This window comes from Amaranthus tricolor, chromosome 15, assembly GCF_026212465.1.
Source record: "Amaranthus tricolor cultivar Red isolate AtriRed21 chromosome 15, ASM2621246v1, whole genome shotgun sequence".
Taxonomy (NCBI): Eukaryota; Viridiplantae; Streptophyta; class Magnoliopsida; order Caryophyllales; family Amaranthaceae; genus Amaranthus; species Amaranthus tricolor.
The window spans coordinates 12,573,985-12,585,989 of record NC_080061.1 but is presented as its reverse complement, the minus strand read 5'-3'; the positions used below and the strand labels follow the sequence as shown (position 1 = coordinate 12,585,989).

General features: G+C 32.2%; 1 protein-coding gene across 1 annotated transcript; it reads right to left on the bottom strand.

Moving 5' to 3' along the window:
- Window positions 1–3,889: 3,889 nt before the first annotated feature.
- LOC130801033 (uncharacterized) lies at window positions 3,890–4,765 on the bottom strand. The gene is made up of 2 exons (XM_057664791.1): window positions 4,579–4,765; window positions 3,890–4,341 (listed from the first exon to the last, which is right to left on the bottom strand). The coding sequence occupies exons 1-2, from the start codon at window positions 4,763–4,765 to the stop codon at window positions 3,890–3,892; spliced, it is 639 nt and encodes a 212-aa protein (XP_057520774.1).
- Between the last annotated feature and the right edge of the window lie 7,240 nt (window positions 4,766–12,005).

The window sequence follows — 12,005 nt, the reverse complement described above, 5'->3', positions numbered from 1 at the left end:
GCTTTGAATGAACCTTTGGGCAATCTCCATCGCCTTGACGTAGGAAGTGACTCCCTTTTCAATCAATTGTCATTTCAGCTTATGGGTTTTCAGTCCATTAATGAGTGCAAGTACGGTGGCTGAGTCACTTATGTCCATGATAGTCAGGACTTCATTATGGAACCTCTTGATATAACTGGAGACTAACTCTCCTTCTCGTTGGGTGATTGACATGAGATCGATACTTAACTTCTTTTGCCTCTTAGAGACAACAAAAAGATCTAAAAAGATCTTCTCAAGCTGTGAAAAACTATCAACACTCCTGCAAGGAAGTTAAGTGTACCAAGAGAGAGCTAACCCGATGAGGGTAGTAGGGAAGAACTTACAGAGAAGAGCTTCACATGTAGTTTTTACCGCCATGTGAGCTCGATATGACTCTATGTTCTTGAGGATCTTGAGTTCCATCAAAGGTCACCATTTTAGGAATCTTAACCTTACTCTGGTTAGGAGTAGCCGGAATTCGGGCAGACAGGGGGGGTCTTAAAGAAAAATGGAGCGTGTGCTGGTCCGCCTTCATCAAAGTTATCTTGCTACGGGCTTTAGTGGGCTTTGATGGGATACTTCCTCTCGTCGGGATGGGGATTGTTGATAAGTTTGCTCGCTTTCTTTTCTCTTAGAGTTGATAAGGGCACGAGCATCTATCCCTTCGGTACAGAGCTTCTGACTAGTAATGATCTCTCTAGCATCCATGACAGAGTGTGCCTTTGTTCGATTACAATCTTGTCGACGTTCTTCCCTTTCCCGGTTAGGGTCAGGGTCTTGTCTCTCTCTTTTCCGGCTAGGGTTAGGATGATATAATAGTTGTGTTGAGATGTTACAATGATGACTGCCCCTGGTGGGTTGATGTGTAGCAGGACCGGTAATATCGATACGTAATTAACATTAATGAAAATTTATACAAAAATAATGCAGAATTCTCAAAATGCGGATCTGCTAAAAACTTTTAAAAATTAAAGTCTGTTTTTCTAAAATGATAAATATAACATCTAAGTAGGAAAATGAAATACATATCGTTTGTTTCAAAAATACATAATAATTAAAATTAAATAGATTAAGATCATCAAACATGAAGTATATAAAAAAAATTGCAGCTAAGTCCTAGATAGCATAAATAAATTGTAGCTGCGGCCTAGATCGAAACCTAAAACTAAATCCTACAAAATGCTGCCATCCATAATACGGATGATAGGCGATTGAATCGATCAGCGCTTAACGCCGAGCATAACTCCCTATCCAGCTCAAAATACGAAAATAATACACTACATTTACAAAATAATAATTAAAGTACGAACTTATAATTAATTGACACAACTGTATACGTTTAACATATTCTTTTACTGTTCCATACTTTTAAGTCATTAAGATACCATTTTCCGCCCTGACAGAAGTACGTTACTACCACTTATACAATTCGGTAATCTTAATACTTAAGCATGTTCATTTGGTTAATACTCATAACCAGACTATGCCTCATAGCATCAACAATAATCAAGTTTATCACTGATCAACAAGCACAATAATATGACACCTGATATATGTAAGGGTCTGGCTAGATTAGGGTCGAAGCCCTACATCTAACTGTGGTGGGAGTCGTCACCCCTCCAATACAATTATGCTCGAGTTTCTACAGGATAGGTAGTTAACCCCCTGTCTTACACCGCATTTTACGATACCGGCTAGCACGGGAGTCGGGATTTTACATGCTTGGCTATGGTTCGACATTACCTTACTATTAGGGTCATTCAATCAATACACAGATAATTTCACACAAGCACATCACATTTTTACTACTACAAGTTGATTTTGACTTTGACCAACTTAGATGTTATCTTTCTTATTTAATAAGATTCTATCTTTATGCCCTTTTTATGTTCACCACTAAAGTTTTGAACATTAAACTTTATTTTTAATAGTTCATTTGTTAAATAAATTTACACTAATAATTTAATATTCTATTAAAGGTTTCCAAATTAATATTTTTCACAAGTAGCTACTAAATTTTATTTCTCTTGAAATAAGTTTTAATAATCAACATTTCTAACAATTTTTTTTTTATTCTTTTCACAAAAACAAATATTCTAATTATGAATCAAGTAATACTATATTCTATGGATAAATTTTCAAAATTCAACAAATTCACAAAAAATTAATATTCCAAGTTGAAAAACAATAAAACTTATTAAGTTCACAAAAATCAATATTCTAATTATAAAACAAATACAACTTATTATTTTACAAAATCAATATTTCTAGTTATAAAATGAGTAACACTTTATAAGTTCATAAAAATAAATACTTCTACTATAAACCATAATTCTTGTTATAAAACAAGTAAAAATTTTATTCTTTTAATGTATTCATAAAATCGAAATTTCGCACATAATTTAAAAAGGGCAAATTAATAAAACAAAATCTACTTTTACATCATATTGCATAAATTTTGGTCAAATAGTCAACTAAAGAATATTTTGTACAAACTAATTACTTAATATCACAAAAGTTACTTTTATAAAAAAAATCTCATATACACAAGAAAACACTTTAATATTTTATAACTTATAAAAAAAATTTCTCAATACATATCTTTTAACTTGTTATTTTATTATTATAAAAAAAATACTTAGAGTAATTTAAAATAGCAAATAAAACTTTTTTTAAAAGATAGTTGCAAAATGGCCTATGATTTTTTTAAACCTTTTTCACATAAAAAAAATTAATTTCATTTATCATTTAAATTTTAAATTTAAATAATCAACATAATCACTAAAAAAAAGAAACTTTAAACAATAACAAAGAAATTTAATTTAATTTTAAGGATAAGCTCTAATATCAAAATAATGTATAATGATAATAATTTTAACATAACCATACTTAATAAAGTATGTTTGTAAAATAGCACATAACTTTATAAACTAGTTTAAAGGCAAAAATTAGCATATTAACGAAAATTCTAACACAAAAAAAAATATTAAATATAATAACATTCTTAATGTAACACATAACCCCTAAACATACCAACACTAGTTTATAACATAATAATACTTAATATCACCAGAATATAATTTTTCACTCAACTTCCTAAACAGGTTCAATAATTACTAATTAATATGATAAAAAAATAATTTTAGCGTAAACATACTTGATATAATATTAATTATAATTTCATTAAACTAAATTCTTTACTTAAACATACTCAAAATTAGTGGCGGATCCAAAAAAAAAAGAAATGATGTCAATAATAATTAAAATTACAATCACCATTGAATAAATTAAGGCAAATGCCCATGTCGTGTTTTCATATTTTGGAAGCGACGCATAATGTCATCATTTGAAAAACTATGAAACAAATCATACTCAAAATAAGTTACAATAGCATCACTCAAAAACTCATCACAAATTTTGTTGCAGAAGTCGGACTTTATAAACTTCATTGCAGAGAACACTCTTTCAACGGTCGCAGTGGATACCAGCAAAATCAACGCCAACTTCAAAAGCTTAAAAAAAGTTGGGCACGACTTATACAAATTAGTACGTACCAACGTTTTAGAGAGTTCACCAGGAGTGACCAAGTTTGAAAATCTCTAATCAGTTGCAAAATTACCAACAAAAGCATCTAACTCAAAACTAAGACAGTCAATGGCCAAATCATCAAAATCATCGGGATAAAGTTTAGCCATTTTGAGTACCTTCTCTTTGTTATAATTGGAAAATGAATTAGCTGGATTCAAACAAGCAATTCCAATAAGTAACTATGTACTATTGTCAGGAAAACGGCTATCAAGTTCTTGCATTTGCATATCAATAATCATGTAGAAAACATTAACATGATAATAGTGCTCAAGTGTCACATCTAAACGTTTCGTATAGGGGCAAGCTCATCCATGTTAGGAATTTTAATATCATGTTTTACACAAAAAGAAGTCACATCATTCATCAAAGAATCCCAACTTTCATCCCTAGTCATTTGAAATAGTCTCTTAGCAGTATGAAGCAATCTTATAGCATTTGCAATATCTTGATCTCTTCTTTGCAAAGATAGACTAAATGGATATATGATTCCCATCACTAAATTCATCAAATGTTCTATGAAAGCAAAATCAAAAGTTTGAATACCATCCAAAATAGCTTGAGTTTTAGCTATATCATCATCTCCCGCAAGAACAAGAGCATCAAGCACATCAACAATTAGTGAAAACATACTAATGAAATTGCAAAAGGTTTTAAAATGTGTACCCCAAAGAGTATTCCCAGGTTTTTGAAGACCAACTTCTTGATTTAAACACTTTCCAGTTATAAGCTCACCTTTACGTAATGTTTTTCAACCATCTCGGCTTGTTTTTGTCGAAACCCATCTCTACGTTTATAAGAAATACCAATAGTGTTTAAAGGGAGCTGAATCAAATCAATAAGACGCTTAACATCAACATGTTTGTGTGCAAACTTAACAAGAGTGAGCTGAAGTTGGTGAGCAAAGTAGTGTACGTAGTGAGTCGATGAACAATCCTCCTGAATTAATGTCCTAAAGCCCATGTACATGACCTCTCATGTTGCTTGCCCCATCATAACCTTTCCCCCTTATACGAGATGGACTCAAAGAGAACTGATCAAGCATAGAATAAACTGTTCCTTTGAGTGACTCAGCGGTAGTGCTAGTAACATGAGCAAGACCAACTAACCTCTCCATGATAAATCCCCTTTTATCAAAATACCTCAAAACAAGACCCATTTGTTACATACAAGACACATCACGGGATTCATCAACTAAAATAGCAAAATAATCATCTCCAAGTTCCTCAAGAATGGCATTAATGGTCTTATTATAATAAGCATTGATAATGTATTTTTGAATTGAAGGGGATGTTATTTGATTATTACTGGGAGCATTTTTCAAAGCAACACTACCAACACTTTCATTTTTTCCAGCAAAAAACTCTAAGAAAGTAAGAAAATTACCTTTCTTTAAGGATGTTTCACTTTCATCATGACCTCGAAAAGATAATCCAGAAATCAAAAGTAATCTGGCAATATCTATAGATGTATTGAAACAATTCTTATAATCAATCTTAACTTGCTCAGATTATTTATGAAGAGCAGCTTGTATGGATTGATTTTGCATCATAAGATCTTCATATCTTTTTACACATTTATTACGAGTACTATTTACACCACCAATATGTGTATCAAATCTTTTAATATTATTCCAAGTCCTAAAACCAACACTAGTGAATGCCTCTCCTCTTATTATCTACATTTTATCTTTATTTTTACCCCTATAAGTGGCTTGTTTAACGTGAGGAAACTACATGTTATCGCATTGGTTTATTGGATTTTACACTTGTTTTGTTGCTTTGGTATTTTATTTTATTTCAGGATCTAATCATCAACACCGAGCACAAACTAGCCCCTTTGGTTGCATACATTGCTCACCTAAACACCGAGGGCTCAAAGAAGTGAAACATCATGAGCCAAGCCACAAGAACAAGTTAAAAAAAAGCCAAAATAGTTCCACTCGACCAGAATAGGCTCGAGCCAAGGTGGCTCGAGCAGTATTGCTCGAGTCAGAAGCTGAGAATTACATTTCTGAAGTTCGCTCGACCGTTGGCTCGAGTCGAGCGAAGTGCATTCAAACTTCCAAAGCATCTGATCATCAACAATATTCAATTCAGCAGTACATCACATCTACTCGACTAGCAAGATGGCTCGGGTCGAGTGAAGCCAAATTTCATATTCTGTCTAATTTTTGAAGTTTCTAATGTTGGACCTGATGGTGACTCGACTGGTCGAGCGGGATTCGCTCGAGTCGAGCGAAATGGGCGGTAGCAGCTTTTTCGATCCTTTTAAAGTATCATTCGAGGTCCAATTACATTTTTTTTGCTTCTAATTGCTGCTGCCAAGACTTCCAGCCACCCTACCCTATCCATTAGGGGTGGCACCCCCCCTCCTACAACCTAGGGGTGGTGGAGCAATCATGAAACCACCACCCCCCCCCCCCCCCCCACACACACACACACACTTGTTTTTGAAGCCTATAAATAGAGAAGAGGAAGATGGAGCTATCATCTCAGTTTTCACCTTCCATTTTGAGTAATTTCTATGTATTCTTCATAGCTTTCCTTTCATTTCAATTAAGAATTAGTGTTAGCATAATTTCCCTTTCAATTCAATTAAGTATTTTTACTTTCCAAATACAATCTTAACTTGATCCTTTATTGTAATATTTTGCAACTTGGAATTCTTCAACCATTAATGTACTATTATTTAAGCTTTTGGAAGGTATTACTTTGAATCATCAAATCATCTTGTTCATCTTTAGATCGAACTTAAAAGAGTAACTTTTATCCTTGCTTATATTGATTTCAATTCATGTCATTTAGTCATCTTTGATTGTTTGCCTTTAAGTTTCATATATTCATGCTTGTAGTACTTCAACTTATGTAGCACTTATCTCTTTAGGCTACTCTAGTTTAATTTATTCATCTATGATTCTTGCTTGTTTGCAATCTACAATTTCAATATGAGTATGAGTAAGTAGCTTGTTTTGGCTTAGGCTAGACATTACCACCATAAATGTAGTTCGAATTGCTTTCTTTTCCTTTGGCTTGGTTGTGTTGTTTATGGTTTAAGATGGATTTTCCTATCATGTTGTAGTGTCGTTGATTTGAGGGCGAGAGTTGATTTTTAATGATAAATATCTATGCTTAAGAGTTAAGACATCTCCATGAGAATAGGTAGATGTTTTGATTGGAAATATTGAATGTGAGCTTCATGTCTTAAATTATGCTTAACTCCATGAAAATAGGTAGTTGAGTATGTTTAGGAAGCTTTTATTGCTAGAGAGAGAACATTAGTATCTATGATACGTTTTTCCCCATAACAAAATATCCATGACCTTAGGTAAATATTTAGTAAACACTACTTTGGTGAGAAAACCTAGCCTATGCCTCTTAGCTTATTGATCATTTTATCCTTGCTTTTTAATTCATTGTATCCTTATTTACTTTTATGCTTTATTTTCATTAAGTACTTTTAATTTCTTGTTTTAATTATTTCTATCTCCAAACATCATATTATACGTTTTCGAACACACTAATCGATCGAGAAACTATTAACTTAACCCCCACTCCTTGTGGATTCGACCCGTACTTGCCGATGTACTACGCTACGCCGTGCACTTGCGGTATTACTATTGAAGGACAAAAAGTCTCGACCACATCCTTAGAAACTTGAAGTTTCACTTTTGCTTGCAAACACATAACAAAACAAGCAATAACAAGCATCATTTTTAGGACTATATTCAAACCAATTAGAATACTTAAGATACCACTCTTCATTAAATCGACATACGGATCTATACTTTAAAGTTTGCGGATAAGATTTTTTATGAGGTTGATATGAACCTCTTTGAATAAGCTCTTCTTATCTCATCACGATCATTTATATCATAATATGATATTGAGTTTCTATCAGTAGGATCGGAAGGAAGAGTGCTAACATCAACTCTACTTCTTTGAGTAGAAGGGTTATGATTCAATGGAACTTGAGAAGCTTGATGTTGAGTGTGTTGAGTTTCACCAAGTTGACTTGGTGAATTTTCGGACCTTGAATTAGAAAGAAAATGTGATTCAAAAGCAAGTCTTTTGAAATATCTATCCATTTGCAACTCTACAATACACAACAACCATTCATTACCATATATATTATTAATCACTATTGTCTATTGATAATTCTAATTTCAACATCAAATTTAAATTCAAAAATTCAATTTATGCCAACAAATAAATTAAGTAATTTACCCAATTTAAAAAAAAACCCAAAATTTAACAACCCTAATTATGTAATTGCAAATAAAAAATTAATATGAAAAATTTCATCATCATTCCAACATTAGAAATGAATTACTTCAAATTAATTTGATTAATTTCAACATTAAGATTAAATGACAAAAAATTGTAAAGAAAAAAGAAAAAAATAACCTTAAACAAGAGAAATCATAAATAGTCCAACAAAAGACAATGATGTACTGATGTGTAGCGTGGTAGCCGGCAAGTGGAGTGGTCCTGTGGTGGACGCCGGTCGCCGGTCAGATGACCGTCATAGTCTCACAGATGACAAAGCCGAGTCGACATAGGGTTTGGCCGTTTGGGTCTTGCTTCGACATTGGGATTTTACTTTCTTTGGGAATTGTGGATAATTAATAGGGGTTAATTAATAGGGGTAATAAAAACAGAAAAAAATATTCATGAATGCTATTAATAAGTTTTGAACTTGGGTCTATGTTGTAGGAGATAAGAGTACTAACCACTAATCTTTTATACTATTTGATTTTATCTTGTTTTTAAGTGATGTCAACTAACCTCGATGACCACACTCTAAATCCGCCCCTGCAGTCAAAATATTTCATACTTTGCATATTATAAAGTAAATATAATGTAAAATTACACGTAAAGAGTAGGGTAAGAAGTTATACCATATTCACCAAAAATTAGTATTAAATACTATTTAAGAAATATAAGAAAGATCCTCTAAGAGTAATGCTCCAATGAAATACTCCAATCTCCAAGTGATCTCCCATATAATAGCCAAAATAATACCCAACTCTAAAATGATCATACTCTAATTACCAAAAATAATCACCCAATAATGCTCTAAAATAGTGATGATTTAAGCTAGAAAAGAGATGGTTATGCTCCATCATCTTGATTTCGTTCAACAAAAAAAATATTACAAATATCGTAAGAGATAATGTGAATTGAATTTAAGAGAAAAGGAAGAAGAAAAGAAAATGGGTGATGTAGACTTGAAGTGCACGGTTTGGGATGTGGTTTTGATGAGTTTTTGTTCAATTTTTTTTTTGGCAAGGTAAAATCATTGGGTAATAACTATAATATAAAGAGCTATTTTGTGGGGGCAAAATCTTATAGAATTTGAATTAAAAAAATTAAAAATCATACTCTAAATCTAAGTCCATATCCATCCAACATGATGGTAAGGAGGATATTTGTTTTCTTTTCAAACCCACTTTACTTATGTAAGTAAACTAGTTTAAAATATTATGGTAGGTTTTGACCAAATAGCTTTTAGGTGATTAAAAAAAATTAGTTTAGGCATTAAAAAAATTAGCTTGAAAACTTAATTAAAGTTATAAATAAAAATATACAAGTTTAAAATAGTTTAAATAATAGTGTTAATGTCATTAAAATAATCGTTAACAAAATTAATTAACAAATAAGAATTTTAAACGTAAAGTTTTAGTAAATCGCAATCTAATTAAACGATTTTTAAATTTTTGTAGTGTATAGTAATAATCAAAAAGTTTGGGATCATAAAAATAATATTTAGAAATAATAAAAAAATTTAAAGTTTCATATTCGAAATAGTTCAAGAAATGTATTAGGCATTTAAAAGAAATAAGTGAAGAATTTCAAAATCAAGTTGGATATTAAATAAGAAATTAAATCAAGAAATAAAAAAATATGATTAGTTGGAATAAAGCTGGAGCTTAATATAATTAAGGATTAAAAATTAAATTAAATGAATTACAAATTAATCGGAAATGATTAACTTTAGGAATTTTGAGTCTGTTACAATTCTTTTCCCCTTAAGATAGTTTCGTCCCGAAACTAGAACTTACCGAAAAGGTTAGGGTATTGCTCTCTCATTTCTGCCTCTTTCTCCCATATAGCTTCCTCGACTTTTTGGTTTTACCATAGAATCTTGACCAATGGAATCCGAGAGTTATACAACTTGACTCGAGTATCCAAAATCCTGATAGGTTTCTCCTTATTGGCAAAGGACTCATTGATCAGAAAAGGGTTCATGGCCAGGTTAGCACATATGATGAATAATGAACATAGTTCCTCAACTATGAAACATAGAACACATTATGAACTTTTGCTAAGGTAATGCTAACTCATAAACAACTTCTTCAACCTTCCTAGAATCTAAAAAGGTCTAATAAGTTTTGGACTCAACTTTCCTCTTTCCCTTAACTCAAAAGCATCAGTTTGATTTCCCTCAACTCTATGATCAACTCAACAATATCTGGATCCTCAAGTGGCACCTCAATGATATGATCAAAAAAAAGTTGGTTTGTATAGTCATTGCTCCAAAATACAGTCCAGCCTCATGTTGACTTCAAATCTCTAATCCCAAATTCTGCATTTTACGGTAAAACTCTCAAGGTACAGATATAATGGCATTTACGGACACTCTCGATCTCTTACCCAAGGCATCAACAACATTGTTCGCTTCTTCACAGTGGTAAACTATCTCAAAATCATAATCCTTAATAGCATTAAGTCATCGCCTTTGGCACATATTCAAATACTTCTGGTTAAAGAAATACCTCAAGTTCAGACGGGTGAGGTCCCGATTGATGAGTACGCGCCTGAGTGTTTCTTTTTGGAGGCATGGCTTTCAGTTTGAGTTCAGAGTGAGTATTACTCGTCCCCACAGATGGCGCCAAACTGTTTCGGTGAAACTTAGTTATAATTTGTAGTGAGTGAGGGGAAGGGTAATGCTAAACTTTGTCCATGGAGAATCTTCCACGTGTTCAAGTATAGGATAGCTCTGTTCAAATCTGTGAAGTCAAATGCAATCGAATGTAGTTGAAGGGGGTTGAAGATCTTCGAATGAACCTACAAAACGAATAAAGGTTATCTTGAGGGCGACACCCGCGAGAGCCCCTCTGATGCTTAAATCAGCTAACGGATGAATATGAATATGAGAATTGAATCACTTAGTGAGAATATGGGAGAAAAAACTTACTTCATTAGAACATTTTGTGAGTATTTTTAGTCGTTTACTTCGTACTGATGTTGTAACTGACCGTATCTGCTTTTCGAACCAATAAATCATGAAGCAGATCGATACGTAATCCGAAATTGGGCTTGAATATTTTATTGACTATGTTTGACTTGGGCTTGACCATATATAAGACCTAAATAATATTGGGGCCTTAGACCCAAAACACTTTATTTTGTTGTTTTTATTTTATGTTTAAGAGTCACACTTGTGGAATTATGATGTAGGCTTGCAGAGTTGGTTTCAGTTTCACTTAATTCTATTCGTTGCAGGAACTTCTCATGATCTTTATCGAGTTGAGGGACTCTTTGGTTGCGCTCTCCTTTATAGATATGAGATCCTACTCATAATTTTTCTATGGGTGGAATACACTGAATATAATAATGATGATTTTTAGACTGTAATAAACTCGTTTAAGCAACACATTTTACTAAAAAGATATCAAAATATCTAAATTTAAAACCAAAATACTCCTTATGTTTCATATTAATGGTGCGTTCCCCTCACTAACTTCTTCCTTTATGTTTATAATATCAAGTAACAATAATCATTATTTGTTCTAGAGGTACATAACAATTCTTTTTGATGCAAGCTAATCTTTGATTATTACTCTCGTTAATTCCTCCACGTTTTAAATATGATGAACTAGAACGGTAGTGATAATAAATTATCATTAATCAATTGAAAATTAGTAAATAATACTCTCAACTATTGCTTATTGACTTAAAATATCCCAAACTATTATTTGACTCTGCAGATCCTCAAGTATTGCGATACTTAACGTTAAACACTATGTATATTATTTCTAATCGATTGTTTGGGGTAATTTGAATCAATGAGTAATATTTGAGGTGTATAAGATGACGTATCACAATACTTGGGGTATACAAGATTAAATAACAATTGGGTGTATTTTGAAAATTTTCCAATTGTCATGCCTCCTTAAAGGATGACACTAGGAATTTTCCAATATTTTTACACTATTACATGATATGATTTTTAATCATACTATTAAGGATGACACTTGAAATTTTTCAACATTCTAATAGTATTATATGAATTTTAGTCGTACTATTATTAAATAAAAATTACTCCAACCAATATACCATGTGGTTATTTCTCATCCAATGAATTTTTTTTCATTTGTCATGCCTCATTAGAGG

Bases quoted from the DNA above. Each gene is read 5' to 3' on its own strand.
- LOC130801033 (XM_057664791.1), bottom strand. From the start codon at position 4,765: ATGGGTCTTGTTTTGAGGTATTTTGATAAAAGGGGATTTATCATGGAG. The intron at 4,342-4,578 runs GTCATGTACATG...CATTACGTAAAG, and splicing joins TGGGGCAAGCAACATGAGAG to GTGAGCTTATAACTGGAAAG.